The 22,758-nt window shown below is 49.1% G+C and overlaps 2 protein-coding genes across 7 annotated transcripts in view; one reads left to right on the top strand and one right to left on the bottom strand.

Moving 5' to 3' along the window:
- Pdzk1 (PDZ domain containing 1) overlaps positions 1-17,752 on the top strand; it is a 37,667-nt gene extending 19,915 nt beyond the window's left edge. For all 5 annotated transcript variants that reach the window (XM_048447086.3, XM_048447096.3, XM_087897731.1 and 2 more), the window contains exons 2-9: positions 3,344-3,555; positions 4,721-4,970; positions 7,917-8,053; positions 8,927-9,122; positions 10,263-10,459; positions 15,098-15,322; positions 15,957-16,253; positions 17,175-17,752. In XM_048447086.3, the coding sequence (XP_048303043.2) occupies positions 3,346-3,555; positions 4,721-4,970; positions 7,917-8,053; positions 8,927-9,122; positions 10,263-10,459; positions 15,098-15,322; positions 15,957-16,253; positions 17,175-17,228 (1,566 nt within the window). In that variant the 5' untranslated portion in view covers positions 3,344-3,345 and the 3' untranslated portion in view covers positions 17,229-17,752. The remainder of the gene's footprint in view (positions 1-3,343; positions 3,556-4,720; positions 4,971-7,916; positions 8,054-8,926; positions 9,123-10,262; positions 10,460-15,097; positions 15,323-15,956; positions 16,254-17,174) is intronic.
- A 399-nt stretch (positions 17,753-18,151) lies between these two features.
- Gphra (golgi pH regulator A) overlaps positions 18,152-22,758 on the bottom strand; it is a 38,491-nt gene continuing 33,884 nt past the window's right edge. For both annotated transcript variants that reach the window (XM_048447117.3, XM_048447107.3), the window contains exons 12-14: positions 20,518-20,607; positions 19,726-19,791; positions 18,152-18,723 (exon numbers count right to left, since the gene is read on the bottom strand). In XM_048447117.3, the coding sequence (XP_048303074.2) occupies positions 18,517-18,723; positions 19,726-19,791; positions 20,518-20,607 (363 nt within the window). In that variant the 3' untranslated portion in view covers positions 18,152-18,516. The remainder of the gene's footprint in view (positions 18,724-19,725; positions 19,792-20,517; positions 20,608-22,758) is intronic.

Here is a 22,758-nt window from a genome sequence, read left to right as displayed (position 1 = left end):
CTAACCCTGACTGTAGCCATAGCTGTGGGAAAGAAAGGTGACCTCGTGCACCCGAGTCTCTTCAAAGCGTCAGCCACAGGTCTCACTGTTCTCAGACTGGCTGTTAGAAACTGAACAGTTGCCCAAACCAGACACAGCTTGAGATTGGGCCAAGTAAGAGTCAACTCATATCTTTTTGGCCTATCAGGCCTTTGGGTCTCCAGGGAAATGGGAAAACATCCCCCAGTGGGGAGGGATTTCACATGTTCTCTTTGGCCTGCAGAGGAAGAAAGGAGGGATCCTGTGGTGACCAACCCAGGGTGTGAGACAGCTGAGTTTTAAGGTAGATGCCTTAAAAAGCAAACATTCATCTGTCGACCAAAAACACAGCCGCTTCTTTTGACGAACACACAGAACCCAGCACCCTTTATTCTGGTTGAACAGGCGCATTCTGAATCGGAAGCCTGTGGATGAGGCTGCCCACTGTTTACCTGGAGGAACGAAGAGGGACGACGGATGCCTTCAAGGCCTTCCAGCCGTGTGGCGCTGAAAACTGACGAGGTCTAGAGAGGCGCTTGCGTGTGGTGGGAAACAGGTGGTGTGCGCAGGCTGAGCAGACCAAGCAGCTCAAAAGTCAAAGTCAGAACAAGACCGGAGGTGGGCAAGTGAGGAGAGCCGGCTGGTGCTGGCTGCGCTTGGCCCCTTCCTCCCTGAGGGGCCCTTTTCCGGGCTGTGCCTTTGATGTGAAGAGCAGCTGTGCTCTCCTAAGGTGTGAGGACGGCCACTGCTACCCGCGGCTTCACTTTTCTCTCCTCCAGGTGCCTGATGGGGCCATTTCTTGGGCTTTTCTGACCACAGAAAATTTCACACTCAGCTTTGCAGAGAGAGAAGGGCAAGCCTGAGGCACTGAGCCACAGGGGGTGGGGGCTCTTCCTGTCTGCTTCTTCTGCCCTGCTCTGTGGGTCTAACGGCATCCTGAGTGGCCACAGCAAGGCCTCCAGGGAGCCTGCAAACATACTGTGGCCTGTTCGTCATTCTGCTCCTCCATGTCCTGTCCTTCCAGAGCAAAGGGACGTGCTCACAGGCAGGAGCTGTGCCCTGAAGACAACTGAAGGAGCTGGCTGCAGCCACCTCGGCCCTTTGCTTCGTATGCCAGCCTTTGGCTGGGCTGCCCCCACTCCCACTTTGCTCTGAAAGCACAGGGCTGAGTGGGAGGCCTTGGAGCCCCTAGCAGTTGGCCCACGTCCTTTAGCAGTGAGGACCCAACCATTGTTCACACATTGTTCCTTTTCTCCTCTGGTTGACCCAGGCTCTTCCCTGTAGCAGCAAAACAGGAGGAGCAGGATGGGTGGAGACAGATAATATGGCCTTGGTGTGGGGGGAGGAGAGCCCTTAGTCTGCCATTGGCATCTTTTCTTGGGTGCCCTTCCTCTGACTAGAAACTTCGGGACCACCTATGGCCATTTTTGTCCCTTCCTCCCAATCTCATTTACTATATCATAGTTTCAGGTGTATAAGTCATGTCTTTTGATCATGTCTCCTGGTTACCCTCCTGTCCTCTGCTGCTGAACCCCTACTTCCCAAGACCCTCTTTCACATGTTTTTGTTGTGTGCCCCAATTGTGTTTGCACCAGCCAGGGGTGCACCATCTTTGCTATTGCATTACTAACACAATTAGCAGGTCTGAGGCCTGGCTTCTCTTCTCTCCCCTTCTCTTCCTCTCCCATCTCTCCCCCTCTCCGTCCCTCCCTCCCTCTCCGTCCCTCCCTCCCTCTCCGTCCCTCCCTCCCTCTCCCCCTCCTCCCTCCCTCCCTCCCTCCCTCCCTCCCTCCCTCCCTCCCTCCCTCCCTCCCTCCCTCCCTCCTTTCTTTCTTTCTTTCTTTCTTTCTTTCTTTCTTTCTTTCTTTCTTTCTTTCTTTCTTTCTTTCTTTCTTTCTGTTGTTTGAAGTCTGCCTTGCCCTGTCCTGCCTCACCCAATTTCCACTAGCCCTGTTCTTCTTGGGAATTCATTTCTCCATGGAGCTGGTCTTCTTTCTCCCTAGCCCATTCCTTCCCAAAGTCCCTTCCTTGTACCATCCTGTATCTCTTAGCTCTTGACATACACCACATTTTTGTAGATTGAGACTGCACCTTTGTTCCCCAGCTGCCCAGACCCGAATAATCACACAGAAACTCTATTAATTACAGCACTGTTTGGCCAATGTCTTAGGCTTCTTACTGGCTAGCTCTCACTATTAAATTAACCCATTGCTATTAATCTGTGCAGGCCACAGGGTTGTGGCTTACTGGTGCGACATGCTACTCCTTCAGCAGCTACATGTCGTCGCTTCGATTCTGCCTGTTCTCTTTATATATATCTGGATTTCTCACCTGGCTTGACTTTGCTGAGCCATTGACTGAAATAACTTTATTCATCAACCAATAAAAGCAACACATATTCAGGAGGACACCCCCGCAGAACATTTTGTTTTAAAAATATAATTATGAAAAAGCTATTTTCCTAGATTTGAGAGGCAGCATGTAGTTCCTCTTGTTCACGGGCTAGAAGCTGACAGACTCATCGGATAATGTGAGTGCAGGTGTGCTTCTCGGAGGTGGCCGTGGGCAGAGCACAGGTGTGAGAGTGTCTTAAGGAAACTTCCGGGGGCTGGGCAGACAGACCTGTTCGTTAAAGTGCTGCTGTGTGAGCTCCTCAGGGACAGGAGTTTGGATCCCCATAAACTCTGTAAAAGGCTGTGGTGTGTCCGCAGTCCTCATGCTGAAGACGCAGAGACGGAAGACGGCTGGACCTGCTGGCCAGCTACTACAGTCAGAGCTGTGTGCTCTGGGTTCATTGAGAGAATCTCTCAATCAATAAGGTGGGGAGGGATTGAGAAAGACACCTGACAAGACTTCTGATTTCTACACATATGTGCACACACACACACACACACACACACCACCACCACCACCACCACCACCAACAACAACAATAACAACAGCCCCAGCACATGCCCAAAGGAAGTCTACTATTCTGTCTGGTAATTAAAATAAGGTAGACTTGGCTTCCTAAACCTTCTGGATCACACGTTTTCAGACTGAAGCTCTTTGGAACGGGGACAAAGGTGAGTTTGGTTGGAGTTATCGAAGCTAAAGCTCCTGTGGGAAGTACTCGGTTGAACACATGGGTCCGAAACACAAGTGGAAAGCCACTCTTGGGGAATGTGTTTGGAAATCATGAGCACGATCTGCGCAAAGGTTCCCTGGAGCCCCAGCGTTGCTACACCGCGCACAACAGAACAGGACCGGACAAGCAAAGACATGGGTTTCACACTCCAACCGGATTTCCTTGTCTGTGGATTTACCCATTTGCTTTTCATCACAGAAATGGCCTCCGCCTTCAACCCCAGAGAGTGTAAACTGTCCAAACAAGAAGGGCAGAACTATGGCTTCTTCCTGCGCATTGAGAAGGACACGGATGGCCACCTGGTCCGGGTGATTGAGAAGGGGAGCCCAGCGGAGAAGGCAGGGCTCCTGGACGGGGACAGAGTTCTCAGGATCAACGGGGTCTTTGTCGACAAGGAAGAACATGCACAGGTGAATGGACACTTGGGGTTCTGACACCTCTTGGGCTCCACATCTCTCTGCACTCTGATTTGGGGGATCAGTGGAGCTTGATTCTCCTCTGGATGCCACTGGCAAGAATCTATCATAGTTCATGGTGGGCAGTCTAGTTGCTTATGATGAACTAAGACCTGGAGAAAGTAATATGTGGCCAGCCTGATGACCCAAGGGGTTCCAATCCCTGGGACCTGCGTGGTGGAAGGAGAGAACTGATTTCCTGGGCCCTATTATAAAACTGATCAATCAATTAAAAACTGTTACTATGTAACAGTGTCGGGTCAAATATGCATAGCCTGTTTGCTGCACGCTAGACAGTTTTCTCTGAATAAGCTATACCCCTCAGCACAAGCCTGTGAGGCGTGTGTGATTGCACAGATGAGGCAGCCACGTGCAGGTGACTTAGCTTCTTCACATTCGTGCAGTGACTATACGGGAGGGGGGCCTTGCCCCACTTCACGACCATTCCCCTTTTGCTGCACCATGCCACCCCTAGACCCGAGAAGCCCCGCTGTGCTCTTTTAACCTCCCTAATGCCGAGACCTTTTAACACTGTTCCTCATGTTGTGCTGTCCCCAACCATAAAATTATGTTGATTGCTGATTCATAACTGTAGTTTTGCTACTGTGATGAACTGTAAATATCTAATACATGATATTACCTCTGGGAAAGTGTTGTTCAATCCCTCAAAGGGGGTCACAACCCACAGGTTGAGAACCACTGCACTAGAGCACTCATCTCTGGGAAAGACCAGTCCTTGTAAGGACTTCATAGATTTCCACGGTGCCAGGGCCCGGTCTAATCCTCCTGTGTGTGTGTGTGTGTGTGTGTGTGTGCGTGTGTGCGTGTGTGTGTGTGTGTGCGTGTGTGCGTGTGTGTGTGTGTGTGCGTGTGTGTGTATACATATACATATACATATACATATACATATACATATACATATATATATATACACACTTTCATATATATTGGGAGTGTTGGGGTCAAGGTGTCTGGTACTCCTCTGCTTAGGGTATGGGTATCAGGTCAGCCGCCAGACCTTTAGGGGCATGTGATGCACATCCTCCTCCTGCAGGTGATGGGGGCAGGAGGGTGGTGATCAGGACATGGTATCCTTTGACCACTTCCCCTCTCTTTGAAGGTGGTGGATCTGGTGAGAAAGAGTGGGAATTCCGTGACTCTGCTCGTCCTGGATGGAGACTCCTATGAGAAGGCTGTAAAAACACAGGTGGACCTGAAAGAATTGGACCAAAGCCAGAAGGAGCCGGCTTTGAACGATAAGAAACCAGGCCCTGTGATGAACGGGGCGGTGGAGACGTGCACCCAGCCACGGCTCTGCTACCTGGTGAAGGAGGGCAACAGCTTTGGCTTCTCTCTGAAAACCGTCCAAGGTGAGCTTGGGGTGGGCTGAGCAATAGCCTTCCGGAAGATGATGCTGTTCCTGACTGTCTCTCTGCAGTTGCTATGAATGCCCACAGCAATGCCAGTCTCTTCCTTCATCTCCAGCATGAATCCTTTCTCTGCAGCTGTACAGAGAGAGATCTGGACTTTTGACAGCAACAAGGGCTGAGAGGAGAGCCTGGGCACCCTCTCCCTAGTGCTTGCCAGGCTGGCCCTGAGGCCGGGGTTCTAGGGCTTGGTGCCTCTTCATTGTTTTGTTTCACATTCCCTTGGTTTTCAAGACAGGGTTTCTCTATGTAACAGCCTTGACTGTCCTGGAACTCACGCTGTAGACCAGGCTGGCCTCGAACTCACAGAGCTCTGCCTGCCCCTGCCTCCTGAGTACAGGGTTAAAGGTGTGCACCGCTACCGCCTGGCTTCCTTGTTCTTTTCTGGCTTCCTTAGGAGAAGATGGAGGGGACGAGGTTTCTCAGTTACCTATGAGTGAGACCGATATCTCTTTTCATGGCCCAGAGAAGCCAAGTGGTCATTCACTTAGTCAAAAAACAAATTTGAGCATCTGTTGCCATGTTACAACCCCAGGGCTGCTGTGGAAACCCTGCCCTCTCAGTCAAAGTCCAGTCTCAGTTGTCTCAAGCTGTGTCCTGACCTATGCTGCAAAGGACACACTTGAGAATCCCTGGTCCTCGGGAAGTCCTAGAGGCCCTGTTTCTGCGGTTTCAGAGGGACATACCATGCTGCATTGTTGCCCGGAGTTCTTTAGTGTTTGTTTACCCCTGGGAAACTGGCCAGAATCAGGAGTCATGCTAGCTGGCTGGCCCCATCTTTAACTGTTGAATAGAAGTGGTTGGTAGGTTCAGAAAAGATCCTGAGACATAAATGTCTTTCAGAAACTAGCTTTATTACAAGAAAGGGCCATGAGGTGAGTGTTTGCTGATCACCTAAAGCTAGTGTTGCCCCTGCCCACACTCTCTCTGGGACTGGAGAGGACTGATGGCCGGTCGTGTTTGGTGGAAGATAGAGGAGAAGAGCATTTGACAGTTTAAAATGGTTTTCAGAGGTCACATGACCTCTAGCAAGAGATAGAAATTAAAGCCACGAGAGACAGTCCTCACATCTGGACTATTAGACCCAGTGGTGTTGAGGGTCAGAGAACCTTGACATTTCTTAGAAATATATTAGTGGTAAAATAGTGTTAAAGAAAAGCAGGGGACTGGTGAGCTGGCTCAGTAGGTAAAGGTGCTGGCTGCCCAGCCTGATGACCTGGGCTTAATCCCCAGAGTCCCCTTGGTGAAGGAGAAGACCAACACTGACCTCCACATGCATGGTATGGTGTATATACGTGTGTATGTGTGTGTATGTGTATGTGTGTTCATCCACAGACACAGATAAAAAGTCAAAATTCAGTCTACTCAGGTGGCGCTTGCACTGGCGCCTGCAGCAAGGCAGTTTGTCAGCTGTGTGGAGAGAAGGTTTTCTTCAGGACAAACTAAGATAATGGTGGCTGTAAAAGAAACCAAGCAGCAGTTGGTTTGGAGAGGAAGCTGACAATTGCCTTCAGGACTCAAATTTACTAGAGTGAGAGAGGGCATTGAGGCCGTGATGGGGCCTAGGGGCAGGAGGGGAAACACCGGATGACATAATATGTGGAGAGTCAAACATGGTTGGGTCTTAAAGGGAAGGGCAGGCTTTCCCTTAAAGCCTGAAGAGAGGGAGAATGAATGGATGAGTGAATGAACGAGATGAGAAAATGAATGAATGAAAGAGATGAGAAAATGAATGAATGAGTGAAAGAGATGAGAAAATGAATGAATGAGTGAATGAACGGGATGAGAAAATGAATGAATGAATGAACGAGATGAGAAAATGAATGAGTGAATGAACATGAGAAGGATGTTGGGGGTGGGGCTAGAGCAGCCTCTTTTTAGAGCTCACTTTTAGAGCTATCTCTGAGCCCAGAACAAAGGAAAGGTCTGGCTTTTTATTACCTTTTAGGGGTGGTCAGGAGTTTCCCATCATGGAATTTAGTTCAGTATAGCTATGTGTGACCAGGAACATGGAGGACCCAGGTACCATAAGGCTAGAGCTGGCGAGTCCCGTCACAGGTGCTTCTAACTGTTCCAGAGGGAGCCGCAGGGAGGCGTGATCTGATCCTTGGTCCGAAGGTGCCATCCTTGTGTTCTAATGGACGATATGGGAGCCATTAAGTGCTCGAGGAAGCTGAGCTGATGGTCCTCCTACTCCTTACAACTAACGCGTGTGGCCGCATAAAGCTGCCCCTAGAACAGGTGGAAACGCTGGCGTCTAGAAGAGTTCCTAGCACTTCTTTGGGTTGGCACCTAAGCCACACATGCGATCCTTTTCCTCGTCCTCCTTCCTTCGACCCAGCAGCCGCCAAGGTTTATGGACGCCAGCAGTACGTGATGGTTCTGTCGAAAGGGGATCTCATCCTACAGATGCAAAGATAAGCGTTTGGAGCTGTCGTTTCTGGTTCAAGATGCCAATGCCAGACATTTATTTTTAAGATTTCCATTGGTGTGTGTGTGTGTGTGTGTGTGTGTGTGTGTGTGTGTGTACGCACGCGCATGCCATGCTAAATGGGGTGGGGATCAAGGGACAGCATGCAGGAGCTCTGGTCTTCCACTTGGGGGACCTGGGAATTGAACCCAGGTTGTCAGACTTGGCGCAGAGGGTGATGGCAGCTGATGCCATCTCACCAGCTTGTCACTGGGAGTCCCGCCTTTCCTTAAGTCGGGCTGAGACTTGCTCTTCACACCAACAGCACTGGGTAGCAGCAGTGCCCAGCTTTGTGCTGGGAGCTGTAACTGAGTTGATGCGATCTGAGTCCGCTCTGAAGTCAGGGATCCAGAGGGAACTCTTCATTGCCAGATGTGTAGTTTTTCTGTGCAACTGAATCTCTCTCCAACTCTCTTCAGGTAAAAAGGGTGTGTACCTGACTGACATAACACCCCAAGGAGTGGCCATGAAGGCGGGTGTCCTGGCCAACGACCACTTGATTGAAGTAAATGGAGAAAACGTAGAGAACGCCAGCCACGAGGAAGCGGTGGCAAAGGTAATCCAAAGGGCGCATTTCTCACCTCTGGTGCTAACAGGGCTCTGTCCTCCCCTTTTGTTTCCATTTTTACATTTGCTTGTAGCAACTGCATGTGAAAGTAATAGAAACTTCCAGAAATAGACAGTTCATAAGTTCAAATAACTATTACTACAATACAGTGTGATAATGGACTTATTATTTATTGTTAGTCACCGTGTCCAACTTGTAAGCTCAACTATCATGGATTAATGTGCAGAGGCAGAAACAGCCCAGATGAGGCCTGGTATTGTTTGCCCTCTGTGGATGGTTGTGTCGTTCAGTGACTGACGGGTGTACTGCACAAAGATGGATCTGCTAGGTGCCTTCTGGATGGTGGTGTGGGTGGCAAGGGACGGATTTCATCACTACTCAAAACAAAATACAGTGCTAAGCTTTTTAGCGATTTCTGAAGTCTCCATTTAGCATTTCTATCCTGTGGGCGGTCATGGGTATCAAACTGTACCTGCCAGGTATTGGAAGGCCCACAGAGTGCTGGCACCGGAGCAGGGCTCTCTTGTTGAGGTCAAGATGGAATCTTGAAAACCGACCAACCTCTCAGTAGGATGATCTGACAGAGTTGACCCTTATTTCTTTTCTAAAATGCCATTCCATCCTTCTCACCCACACATCTTTCTGGGCTCTGAGAATTTGGGCTCCCACTTGAGTTCAGTTAACATCTGTGCGGTTGGATGGTTTCCTTCCCAGTAGGTGGATAAATACCAGTCAGGCTTGGGGAGCAACTCAAACATCCGTGCTCAGGCGTGTACCCCGAGCTTTCCACGCTGCAAGGCAGCCTTCCTGCCAGCGTGGTTTGTGGCGGCCCCTGCCCCTCATCTGTGTGCACTTCTGCAGGTGAAGAAGGCAGGGAGCCGTGTCGTGTTCCTCCTCGTGGACGAGGAGACCGCCAAGTGTCACAGTGAGCAGAAGACACAGTTCAAGAGGGAAACAGCCAGTTTGAAACTGCTGCCCCATCAGCCCCGGGTGGTGGTGATCCAGAAGGGAAGCAATGGCTACGGATTCTACCTGAGGGCCAGCCCTGAACAGAAAGGTGAGACACAGGACAGCAGACCAAGTCCCGAAGCCCTCCTCTTCAGTGCTGGGCCATCAAGCTCCTGCCCCACAGGGGAGCTGCCGGGGAGTAGCAGGCAGAGCTCCCATTGTCCCAGGTGGCTTGATACTGGAGTCTCAGTTTCTGTAATGAGTAGTCAGGCAGAATTTAGGATCTGGATAGACTGGCGGGACTAACTTGGCTCTCTGAAAGAAATCTTAATTCAGAGCATTTGCTGATTCCTGGGGTGTAAACACCCCAACGTTTTGTGACCTCACGTTGCCAACATGACCTTCAGTGGAAGGTTGAGCAGTTTGCACAGAATCGGCCTCGGGAACTTCCTTCAGGAATCTCATGCTGGGAAAAGAGAAAGTTTAAGTTTTGGGGGTGGGGGGCCCCAGAAGGAATTCACAACTTATCAGACCACCTTGCAGAAGAGGACAGGATGGACCAGTGGTGGTGGGGTCTTAACCTGACTTTAGAACCCTGAAGATAGACTTGAAGGGGTCTCTAGATCCCTTTGTCCTTACCAAGGTAGCTACATTGAATAAGTCTCCCCTTTCTGCTATTAATTCGGCTGTTTTGGTCAGCTTATGGGGGGTAGTGGCTGAATTTTTGCTGGTTGGGGCACAGTCTATGACCCCCAATTAGGGCTACTAAAATGCCAGCCCGGTTCAAAGGCTGGAAGCCTTTGCTTCTTCACCTGCCTCCCTGCTTTCGCTCAGGGTCTCCCTGTGGACAGACTGACCTTGAACTTGGGACCTTCCTGCTTCCACCTCCCTAGTCCTGGCCCCTTTCCCTTCCGTGACTCACTGCTGGATATGGATTGTGGTTGTAAGTGTGCCCGCTGAGTTTCTAGGAGTTTCTTTGCCTGTCACTTTGTCCAAAGTAACCATTCAGGTACTTTTAGTAAAGGCTGGGTTCTCAGTCTTTTAAGATCTTCTCATTGTTTGAGGCTCAGCTGGGTCCAGGAACAGGCCAGAGAGTAGATTTGTGGGCCCCTGCCGTGCAGAGAGGTGGTAGGAGTTTGATTCAGCATGCCTTTTATACCTATGTTTTCAGGCCTGGGATCCAGCAGAAATTCCAGAACTTATTGTTTGGAGACTTTTCTGGTAACTTTTCTTTGTGTGGGGAGGGTAGGCCAAGTCATCAAGGACATAGAGTCTGGGAGCCCGGCAGAGGCAGCTGGCTTGAGGAACAATGACTTGGTGGTGGCTGTCAACGGAGAGTCTGTGGAAGCCCTGGATCACGACAGCGTGGTGGAAATGATTAAGAAGGGCGGAGAGCAAACTACACTGTTGGTGGTGGACAAAGAGGCAGACAGCATCTATAGACTGGTAAGTTAGTTCATGCATTAAGGCTGGGTCCCTTCACTCACGCCCCCCGCGCCCCAACTTTGAGCTGAGTTACTGTTCTTCAGCCTGGAAGGGGCATAACAACCATTAAGATCAAATTGTGGCTCACATTGGTAGTGACGTGAGTTTTAAATGAGTTAAATTCCTGGACTAAAATTTTGAATTTGTAAATTAGCTGAAGAATTACTAAGAACATGAATCTGAAACTGGACAGAGGTAGCCTGGATGTTTCCAAGCTGGCACAGACATAAATGGATTTATTTGGTTTTAGATTCATTTTTATGTGTGAGTCTGCATGTGTGTATACACATGTGCATGCATGCACATGGTTAGAAGAGGGTGTCAGATCTCCTGGAGTTGGAGTTACAGGAGGTTGCAAGCACTGGGAACTGAACTTGGGTCCTCTGTAAGAGGTGAGCGCTCCTAACTGCTGAGCCGTTTCTCCAGCCCTGCTTTGGGGATGTGATATTTCTGGTCAGCAAGCTTCCTCTGTCTTGAGTAAAGATCTAGAAAGTTTATTAGTTTGTTGTTGATGATGATGCAAAACCACAGCTCTCACCTCAGAAGGAATAGGAATTTATTTTGGAGTTAAATTGGAGTGGCCATGGTGCAAGAACATAGATTTAGGTTACCCCAAGTCCCACCATGCTCCAACATGGGGACAATTTAATGGAGTTTTTATAGTAACAGAACAAAGAAAGATATAATAAACCAAGGCCTAAAAATACATTTGTGGAAACAGAGGCAGGTTACAGCGAGGCAGAGGCCCCAGACACCATGTGACAGCAGGTAGCCCTTTGGTTGACGAAGGACAGGTTTTATTGATACACTCCACCTGGCTTATCAGAATGTTAGAGGTGGGCTAGAGATCACCCTAGAGAAATCAGGCTCCGAACCTGCGGCCTCCCAACACCTCTGCAGTGCTGGACGCTCTGATCACTGGAGACATAGCTGCCATCCGGGGGTTCTCACCCACACTGTCCTTGGTAAACATAGTAGAAACTGGCTCACCTTGAACAAGCCGATGAAGAGCCCCACTCCCTCTTCGTATTATGCCAGCTGTTTGCAGGTGGTGAGGCTTTTAAAAAAAATTGTTCTCATAACTTTTAAATTATGTGCAGATGTGTGGCTGTGTGTGGGCATGCGTACAGAAGAACAGAGTCCAGAAGACAGTGTGGGATCCCCTGGAGGGGGAGTTACAGGCAACTGTGAGCCGTCGGATGTGGGTGCTGGGAACCAGGCTTGGGTCCTTTGCAAGAGTGGCATGAGCTCTCCACCACTGAATATCTCCACCCCCAATGTTAATGTTTTATGCTACTCTATCATGAGGACTGGGGTTCAGTCTAGTTTAGCAGATGTCTGGGGTCCAAGTGCCATCTGTCTTGCTGAATGTTGGTCACAGGGATAAATAGTCATCTTCTGTGTGTTACACAGTAACAGAAGTTCCTCAGGGCCGCGGCATAGGGAGGAAGAGTTTGGGTGGTGCTGCTGACCTCTTTTTAGTGTTTGGAAACTAAACTTAGACATCCAGCTTAGAAGAGACTCGCCAGTATCGGAACTCAAGTTCTCAGAGTCAATTCACCAGACCATATATGTTCTCTTCAATCTTGATTAGGTTTTTTTTTTTTTTATTCATTATGTATACAATATTCTGTCTGTGTGTATGCTGCAGGCCAGAAGAGGGCACCAGACCCCATTACAGATGGTTGTGAGCCACCATGTGGTTGCTGGGAATTGAACTCAGGACCTTTTGGAAGAGCAGGCAATGCTCTTAACCTCTGAGCCATCTCTCCAGCCCCTTGATTAGGTTTTTCAAGATACTTTTGTAAACAAGATTAAAGATTTAATTGGATGGTAGAAAAAAAGAATGGATCTGTTAGCTCGCTGAATAATCACACCTAGAGAATCTCTGGTATTGGGAGAATGTCAGCCGTGGCACACATACATCCCAACTGATTACACTGGGATGGAGACATGTTTAATGTATTCCCCGAGGAGTTAGAGGAATGCTGGACAACTGACAGGAGGATGTGATTAACATTCAGAATATCCAGCCTGGGGCTGGGGCGATAGCTCAGTCCAAAGTCCTCACCTAGGATGAGGATCTGAGTTTGCTCTCCAGTGCCTCTGTAACAAAGCCGGGTGTGGTGGTGTGGGCTGTAATCCTAGTGCTGGAGAGGTGGGGACAGGAGGATTCCTGAGCCCAGGGGCTGGCCAGTCTAGCCTAATGGGGGAGTGCCAGGCCACTGAGAGAGCCGGTCACAGAAGAGGCAAGGTGGAAGGACACCCAAGGTTGTGTGTGTCCCTGCACACCCAGGAACACACACCCTCCTATTCAGATTAGGAAGAATAAAAACAAAGACAGAACCGAGATGGTTTTAAAGTATTATTCTAACTTGAAAGTAAATTGAATAGGAAATGTCGAGAACATATTTCGTATCCAGAAAGCTTCTCCCCCACCATCCCCAAACAATTTAAGATTACATTAATTGGCTTCTCGAGGTAGTCAGACCAGCCATGGAAACACCAGCAGTGGGATTAAGGGGGAGCCGTCCTGAGCTCCAGCTTTCTTGGTTTGTAAGGGACCATGAAGGGTAGGGAAAGGACTAATTTAGCTGCTCCTTAGTCCATGTGAATGTTGCACATGTATGGTCGCTGAATTCATAGCGTCCAGTTCTGAGAACCTGTTCTGATAAAGTTCTGCCACCAAAAAGGTGATGACGGAGGAGACAGGACACTGGGGTTCGAGGAGAGGGAGATCGCAGGCAGAAACACGCATTACTACCCAGCCCAAATACATGTTTGTTCCTCTTTTTTCTTTCTTTTCTTTTTTAATAAATAAAGAAAAGAATTTGAAAGGCTATTTCCATGACCTAAGCTCCAAGGAGCTATTTAAGAACAACTGTAGTTGTTAGAAATGGGAACAAACTTAACTTCTGCAAGCCACGGTTTTGATGTCTGTAAGCTGATGATTTCCTTGTAATTCCCGAGGGGGAAAAACTGTATGATAGAATGATGGAACTTTCCGGGTTCAGTCTGCCCACTCTCCAAGGTGGGCTTCATGGGCTGGTGTGGGGGTGGGGTGGCTCTCTGAGACACAGTGGTGAATGAGTGAGACACTTCTAACAATTCCTGGTGGGCCTCACGAGTTCTCAAAAGGATGGATAAAGCCTTCCTGCTGCTGCTTTCATGCTGAGTGCTGACACCAGCAGCCATTCCCACGCAGGGGTAATGAGTCACCGCCTTCCAGCCTCCAAGGCGGGCTGTCAACATCACTGAGGGGGGGAATGGGGCTGAGCAGCCGGGTACCCGGCTTCTAAGGTGATGAGGGCAGGAAGGCAGATCATATTCTCGCTAAGCTCCTACAGTAGTGAGGTGGACAGTGTTCCTCCCACATTGATTAGTAAATGTTCTGGACACCTGCTGAACTCAATTTAACTGCTGAGCAGGTCCATAGCACACCCAAATCTAGCCCCTCAATCAGGCGAAATCCTCAGCCAGCTAACTCTATTAAAATACAAATTAAAAAAAAATCAAGATGGGGATTTAGCTCAATTGTTAAAGTGCTTGCCCCAAAAGGGCGAGGACTTTGATCCCCAGGACTTGTGCTAAAATGCTGAGCTTGGCACAGTGCCTGGGAGGCAAAGATAACTCCTGGGGATGCTTGGCAGGCCAGGCTAAACTACTGGATGAGCGGCAGGCCAAAAAAACCTGTCTCAAGTTGGCAGGTGTTCCTGGGGATACCTAGGCATGGGAAGCAGGAAAGTACCAGAGCAAACTGGAACACAGGCATCAGGGGTGCGCCTGCTCAAGCATCCAGTTCCTTTCCTGTTCTCTCTGTATTCAAGGCCATCATATTGTGGCTGTGACAGTGGGAGGGACCAGAAGTATTTAGGAACAGGCAGAAGCTTGGTGGGAGAGAAGTGCTAAGATAATTACAATAAACAGCCAAGTAAGTTGAGCATAACTGAAGCCAGCACTAGAGCTGGCACGCAGCTGAGGATGGAATCCATCATTGCCACCGTATGTGGTCACCTCTCCATTATTAGTGTGTGGAGCTGGCCTTTTCTGATGGCTTTGTGTCTTCAGTTGGCCACAAAAATGTTCTGTCTTTTGGTTTTATTGAGACATGGTTTCTCTGTGTAGCCCTGGCTGTCCTAGACCTCACTCTGTAGACCAGGCTGGCCTCGAACTCAGAGACTCACCTGTCTCTGCCTCCCAAGTGCTGGGATTAAAGGTGTGCGCCACCACCGCCCACTACCTTTTAGGTTCTATAGCGTGCTTAAAGACAGTTTCACTGAAGGGCAAAGGAGGGCTGCTTGGAGCAGCCTCATAAGTGTCCCCATGTGAGTGTAGGTGGTGTTTTGTGATTGGCCTGCTTTGGTGGAGTTAAGCTAGCAATTCTGTTAGATAAGCTTGCGGTTTGGTACAGAACCCTATACTGTTCCTATCTTATGCACCTGTATGTGTCTATACACATGTTTCTACTTCTCTGGCTGTGGTGGAGAATCTTCGGAGTCTACGATCGAAGAACAGACATGGATGACACCCTGTGTATTAAGCCAACACGGTTGATGAAGTGTAACTACTCATATATTTTTTCCCCCTTCTTTTCAAAAGGCTCGTTTTTCTCCCCTGCTCTACTGCCAAAGCCAAGAACTGCCTAACGGTTCTGTCAGGGAAGCTCCAGCTCCAGTCCCTGCTCCTCTGGAGGCCACGAGCTCAGATGCCACAGAGGATGCGGGAGATTACAAGCCCAAGCTCTGTAGGCTGATCAAAGTGGACGACAGCTATGGCTTCCACCTTAACACCATTCAGGGTCGGCCAGGCTCCTTTGTCAAAGAGGTACGGTAACTGGTCCTGGCAGCGGGTAGACACGGCCAGTTAGGGTCAGCACATCCAGGGCAAGCCATGAGTTGACACGCTAGTTGCGGTCACATTCCCCACCTCGGGGAGTGCGACCTGTCTGCTTTTGTGCATGTGTCAAGGTGCCCGTACCCTGCAGGAGTGGCAGTGAGACCACTGCAGCTCTCAAGTTAGGGAGGGCAGTTATGATTCATGGTGGTGTGACCCTGACAGGTCTCTTGGTGGGTGGGAGATTGCAGCGGGTGGGAGGCAGACAGATGCATGCACCGTGCGGAGAGAGCTTGCGTGGAGAGTTGATTTAGTAGGTACTGGGAGAGGTTTAACGGTAAGGGAATTATGGAAGGAAGAGAGAAAAAGAGATAGAGAGAGACAGAGGAAAGAAGGGGGTAAGGGAGAGGCACAGATCAGCTTGCCTTGGCAGGGAAAGGGGGAGATTGGGGTAGGCAGAGTTTATCTCTTAAAGGGACAGGCTATCCATGTGACAGGCCAGGCCAGCAGATTTATAATTATAACAGGGGCCTAATGCCTTCAACCCAAAGATGTTCAGTATGGTGCTCGACCAGTGTGGAGTAGAGGCGACATCCTCACCCATGTTTGGAACTGACACTCACAGGTGCAGAAGGGTGGCCCGGCTGACAAGGCTGGGCTGGAGGATGAGGACATCATCATTGAAGTGAATGGGGAGAGTGTGCAAGACGAGCCCTACGAGAGGGTGGTGGACAGGATCAAGGGCAGCAGCGAGCACATCACCCTCTTGGTCTGTGGAAAGAAGGCCTACGACTACTTCCGAGCTAAGAAAATTCCCATCGTTTCCTCCATGGCTGACCCCCTGGTTGCTAGCCCTGGTGGCGAAGGAGAAACGGCGGCGGCAGCGGAGTCCCAGCCTGACTCCCACACAGCAAAAGAGCGAGTGAGTGGCGACTTGCTTCCCCGGGACACAGTCCCCCAAAGTAACACGGGGTAGTCAACCTGTCAGGGTTCTGTGAGGAGAGGAGGCTGTACGAGGACACATCTGTTGTCCTCTTAGACATGTGCCCTCAGTATGGAGCGCAGGCTGGTCTAGAACTCAGTCTCCTTGTCTTGGCCTCCCGTGTGCTGGGATTGTGGCTTGTGAAGTTATTTTCTGGGCATGCGGTTGGCAAGCCATTGATGAAGCTTTTATCAGGAACATGACAGAGACCACCAAAAGAACCCTACTGGATTCTGTAGAGCCAGCTCTGGCTCTGCCACACACTGGGATTTCCTGGCCCTGTGCTTTAGCTTTATAGAACAGGGCTATGTGTACAGCCGTTTTCAGAATGAAGTGTTCGGACAGCATCTGGCTCACAGCGAGTGAAAACAGAGGTGGCTGGGGCAGTATTAAGTGGCAGGATTTACAATTATTTTTGTCAGAATTTTTTCTAGTCAATTTTTTTCCTTTATAGATGAACTTGGGATTTAAAAATGAACTGACATCCAAGTTTATAAAAGGAAATTTATGGTAGTCGGGCTTCTGATGAAAATCTCTCTGCGCTGTCCTTCCCACTGTATTATTCTACTGATTGGTACTGTCAATCATAGCACTATAGTGTCCTATAGAAAACCGGTTGCATGTATACATAGATATAAACACACACACACACACACACACACACACACACATATATATGACAACGACTTTGCACTGAATAGTAACAGTTTGCATTAAAAAGGAAGCCAAGAATAGATGCCAACTCATGCCTTCTAGAAGTGCACGGCTCTCCTCCCTGCCTTAGACATGCAGTCTAGCGCACGCCACGCTTCCCTGCTGCCCACACCCTCAGGTGTAAACCCTTGGTTTTCTCTTACACAGACTTACAGCACAGCCTCGCTTTCTTCTTCCAATTCTGAAGACACAGAGATGTGATGAGAAGGAATGATGGTTTTGGCTGCTGGATTTCTTCCACGTCTAGGAACTGCCTTTCCAAGGAAGGAGCTCTCTGCTGACCCAGTTAGACCTTTGGAATCACTTGTCCCATGTGACTGTCTGCTGTTGGAAGGGCTGCTCAACCTAGCTAGAGGGAGCCGCCAGGTTCTTTATATGTGAAATCTTCCAAAGCGCAAATTCCCACCGCTGTTGATGAAAGCTCTTCTGTATGCTTCTTGAGCACTGGAGCTATTCGTTTGTGTGTGAGTGCGGCTAATTAAAGGGTCAAGCAGACGTCCCGTGAGAGGCATGCTTCTGTAGCAATGCTGTGCCTAAGCAGCTTTAGATTAGCAAAGTGCTATTCGAGTTGCTTGTGACTTCCCTGCTGGCTAACAGGATCTGAATTTGAACAATGCCTTTGTTCTCTATAAACATTTCATGCTTTTCCATTTGCTTCTAGAAGCCCCAAATGGCAAAATAAATGCTATGACCTTAGTAATAAAAGGAGACTTCCAGGCAATACATTTCAGAATTGTCTTATACTGCATTGAGTATTAAAACACCACCACCTTCCTTCTATAAACGGAGAGCTTGTGTTCCAGGACAGGACAGGGCTTGTTGCAGCTCACAGCAGCCCAGTGTCTCATCCCACAAGAGAGGAAAGGACCCGAGACCCCACCACTGATCAGTGTAGGACAGCCACGCTTCACTGATCAGTGTAGGACAGCCACTCTTCACTGATTTAAAGGAAAATAACACATGGCACACCTGAATCTTCTGGTAAAATTCCTTTTCCAGAAAAGAACAGACAATCTTTGGGTATTTTTTTTCTGGGTAAAGTCGGGTGGGGAGGGAGAGACGTATTCACATTAGACCACAATAACACAGCACACCAAGCTGGGACTGAAAAGTAAACCCAAGGCCACAGTGTTACAAACTCTGATTTTACTAAATTTTTCAAAGGAAGGCACCTGAGGAGCACCAGGGTCTCCTCCGGCCCTGACCCTCACCCTCCTCATTCACACAGCCTCAGACCCACACAGGCTCCCTGCCGAATGCTGTGGCGGGGGAGGGGGGATTGCTCCCTCCTGTACCTCAGTCTAAGTCACTTAGGACTCCAGGATCGCAGGAGGATGGCGCAGGAGGATGGCGCAGGAGGATGGCGCAGGAGGACGGCGTGTGCTGGAGGCAGACTAAACCGCCCCAGCAGCTCCTCTGCGTAAAGGATTTAAGACCCTGGTAGCGCCCACTGTGTCTCCTTTTCTCACAGTTTGCAGTGGGTCTCAGTTCAGGGTGCCATATGTTTCTCTGGTGCCTGCTTGTGAGCCAGATAGAGGAACAGGATACTGGAGAGGGCACTGACGAGGAAGATGACATCAAACCAGCGGTGATAGAAGTTGAACTGGAGTTCTCCCAGGACTTCTGTGATTATGGTGCGGTATTCTGGGGGCATGCTCATTCGGATCAGCAGCACGGAAGAGACGAAGTACATGCCCTGCAAAGTTGAGTCAATTAATTCAGAAGCTACTCGGTGTTTCCAGGGACAAGCCAGAGCAAACTTTAATACTGTTTTTAAAATTTACTGGATTTGGAGAGACTACAGTGGTTAAGACTGGCTGTTTTTCAGAGGATCTTGGTTTGATTCCTAGCACCCGCCCGGGGCGGCTCACCATCTGTACCTCTAGTCCAAGGGGCCTGAACGCCCTCTTCTGGCTTCTATGGGCACCAGGCACACACATGATATATATACATACATGTAGGCAAAACACCCATATACATAAATGAATGAAAATTCTTAAATGATTTGTGTATACAGGTGTGCGTCTTCCTCATGTGCACGTGGGTGTGTGGGTTTGCGTCTTCCTCAGTGTGTACATAGGTGTGTGGGTGTGCGTCTTCCTCGTGTGCACATAGGTGTGTGGGTGTGCGTCTTCCTCAGTGTGTACATAGGTGTGTGGGTGTGCATCTTCCTCGTGTGCATCTGATCAGAGGACAACTTGCCAGAGTTGGTTCTCCTTCTACCACGTGGGTCTGGGTACAGAACTCAGGTCATCAGGCCTGTAGGCAACCATGACGACCCACTACTGAACAAGCCATCGTACAGGCCCAACTGAGACAGTTTAAACATTTCTGAGCTGGAGATGGCTCAGCGGTGACATGTGCACCTGCTTTTGCAGATAACCGAAGTATGGTTCCTAGCACACACGTCAGGTGCCTTACAACTGCCTAGTGCAACTGGACTAAGGTATACATACAAATACATATCCTCCCCAACAGAACAAAACCCACACATTTCTAAGCTGGCTGTGGTGGTGCATGTCTGAAATCCCAGCACTTGGGAAGGAGAAACAGATCAGGAGTTCAAGACTACCCTTCACTATGTAGAAGACTTGAGGCCAGCAAGGACTACACGAGACTGTCTCAAAGACCCTCCCCAACAAAATCACATTTCTGGCATTTTACAGTCCTGGGCACACAGGAAGATCAGTACACTCACCATTATCTGTGCTAACAGCAGGACGATGACGTTGGAGGACTTACTGCTGGAGATGGCATAGAAGAACTGTGGAGAGAGGGAGGGGTGCGTGAACAGCATGCTACACGGTTAGCCTTTAATAGCTTCTGTTTCCCGGCACAAAAACACAGCCAGTTCAGAGGTTAAGGCTACAGAGAGGGACTAAAATACCAGAGAAACCAGTTTCCCCCTGAGATGTTTGGTGGTTTTATGTGTGAAACAACAAAGTAATCCTCACTGTTAAATTTCAGAAACTCTAATGCCTTCGACATCACAACACTAAACCACAATTTTGGGCCACTCCAAGTATGCAGCTGCTGAGCTCTCCTTGGACTGTGCTAGATCCTGGGAGTCCCTTCCTCTCAGTTTCTCTCTCAGTGTTTGGACCTTCTACCAGAGAGGATCCACTTCTCACCACCACGTGGTCTTCTTATGTTGCTCAGAAAAGAGCTGAGTGTTCTTATCTTCCTCACCGTGACTTCCAATCATTCTAACCCTGAGTGTCTGACTGGCGTTTTCCCTAAGTACCTGCTGAATACCATGTGCCAGGTTTGGCTATGGGTGATGACAGCTATAAGGGATCCCTGATCTCTATGACCGCTGGAATGGCCTGTGGCTGGCAGATGACGCCTTACCTTACCCACACCTTGCAGACAAGTTTAATAGTCTCTTTATTTTTCTGGATGTCCTCTGAGTTGTTCAAGACTAGTGTGCAGGACCTAACTCAGAAGGCATGTAATTAAATAAGGATCTAAACACTGTGGTGCACCATACCTTGGTCAGAGTGATCAGCAGTCCTCGGATGGATGTGACAATGATTATTCCAACCAGAATGAAGGAAATATGCTGGGACCAGAACTTGACCTGCCATCAGAACAGGAAGTGCAGCAGGACATTAGTTCCAGGCACAGCCGAGAGCCATGTAAACTCTGATTACTTGTGTGACCATGAGAATGAATTCCATTAGGTTCCTCTTGGCTTGTTCTGAAGTAAATACTTACAGGTGGTAGGTGCTTATGGGAAGACTGCATTGGATCCCTTTATTAGCAGGCTTAGTCAAGTCTTAAGGGTACAGAGAAGCGAGGGAAAAAAAAAACACTAATCAGAAACCCCACAGTGATGAGAGGGTCCTACTGTGAGACCCACAGCTGGTAAGAGGGTCCTACTGTGAGGCCCACAGCTGATGAGAGGGTCCTACTGTGAGGCCCACAGTGATGAGAGGGTCCTACTGTGAGACCCACAGTGATGAGAGGGTCCTATTGTGAGACCTACAGTGATGAGAGGGTCCTACTGTGAGGCCCACAGTGATGAGAGGGTCCTACTGTGAGGTGTGCAGGAGGGATTACTGGAAATGAACTCAGTAGCACCCTGATTGTTTTCAGTGCTGTGAATGAAGCAGTGCTGATCACACAAGGCTTCCAGGAGTAAAGAGCAAAGACACTACAGTAAGACTACACAGGTAGGTTCTTAGAGAGTTTCACTTGAACCACACAATGGAGCTCTTTTTCTTGTACTGCTTGACAGGGAGAAGCAGTTTTGGGAACTGTTCTTGACTCTGTTCTCTGGTATATGAGGCCGAGGCCCTTCCTATGTGTAAAAGGCTTGTTATTATTTGAAAGCAAGAACATGGAGGAGTAGACAAAATCAGGCTGGAACAGATAAGTGAGCAGCCTCAGAGCGCCTACTTCTCAAAGTGTAGCCCAGGAAAGACAACATTTGTTTCTGAGACAGGATTTCACTGTGTAGCCTTGCCTAGCCTAGCCCAGAACTTGCTATGTAGACCGGGTTGGCCTTGAATTCAGAGATTTACCTGCCTCTGCCTCCCTAGTGCCACCGCTTCCAGCAAGTCTGGAAAGCCAAGTGAAATTTAAATGAGAAAATCACACAGGAATCAGTAATAAGGCACATGGACCACTGGAATTCCATATGACCCGAAGGAAGAGATTCCTTGGTCTGTCACAAGCAGAAAGAATACTGTCACAAGTAGTTAAGCTACTGTTAAAAATGTGTTCTTTAGTGGTTGGGGAAATGGCTCAGTGGGTCAGGGTGCTTGCTGTAACAGCAACAGGACTTGAGCTGAAATTCCAAACTCTCGTGTAAGAGCCAGGGATGGCTGTGTGTGTCTTAACAACAGCACTGGGAGTCAGGGACAGGCAGACCCTGTACGGCTGAAATGTCAAGCCCCAGTTCAGTCAGGGAGGACTAGCCACAGCATCCTCCTCTGCCCCAGTGAGGGCTGCGAATCTGCAGCCAACCTGTGCTACACAGGGAGACCCTCCCTAAAAGGAACAAAAGCATCCTTGGCGTTGCCTCTTCAGGACTGCAGCTCAGTGCGCTTGCTCATTTTATCTAGCAGATCCTGAGATGAGGGACGTGCTATGCGGAGATGGAGGACCAACGGCAACACACACCCCTCACCCAGGCTCAGAGGAAGCTTAGCAGTCCACACAGGACAATGAAATGTGACAGCGGTCTTACTGTCAGCCTGAATGATGTCATCTAGAAACCACGTTATACTATGAATAAAGACATTGAACTTGAGATAAGGTGTGTGTATGCCTGGTCTTATGAAATAGGGAGAAAAGAAAAAAAAAATCCCTAACTTTGTGCATAGGTAACAATTTGACTTTAGTCCAAGGCCCACCTGACTCGACTGACAAAGGTCGCTTCTTACAGTAGAAACCACTTCAGCACTATTTCAGCACACTAATTAGCTGTTAATTTTCTACCAGGAGATCAAAGGTGAGTTGAGAGCGTGGAGAGCTCGCTGAGTATCACAGAAAAGATCTGAATACTTGGTGGAGAGAAACCGGCAAAGTGGTAGCTGGCTGTGGGCAGGCCGAGGAGGCCCTGTAGCAGCAGGTGGCACCCAGGTCACTGTTATGGCTTTACAGTAGAAAGCTAAATCGGACCATTTACAAATGTGCCAGGTGAGCTGTCAACACACAGACAGAAGGACCCAAGTTCAGGGGTTAAAACCTGAGTGTCAAGCTACGGCTGGATGGAGCAGCAGGA

This window comes from Myodes glareolus, chromosome 17, assembly GCF_982192425.1.
Source record: "Myodes glareolus chromosome 17, mMyoGla1.1, whole genome shotgun sequence".
Lineage (NCBI taxonomy): Eukaryota > Metazoa > Chordata > Mammalia > Rodentia > Cricetidae > Myodes > Myodes glareolus.
Note: the sequence above shows the minus strand (reverse complement) of the source record. Positions and strands in the feature narration are given on the sequence as shown.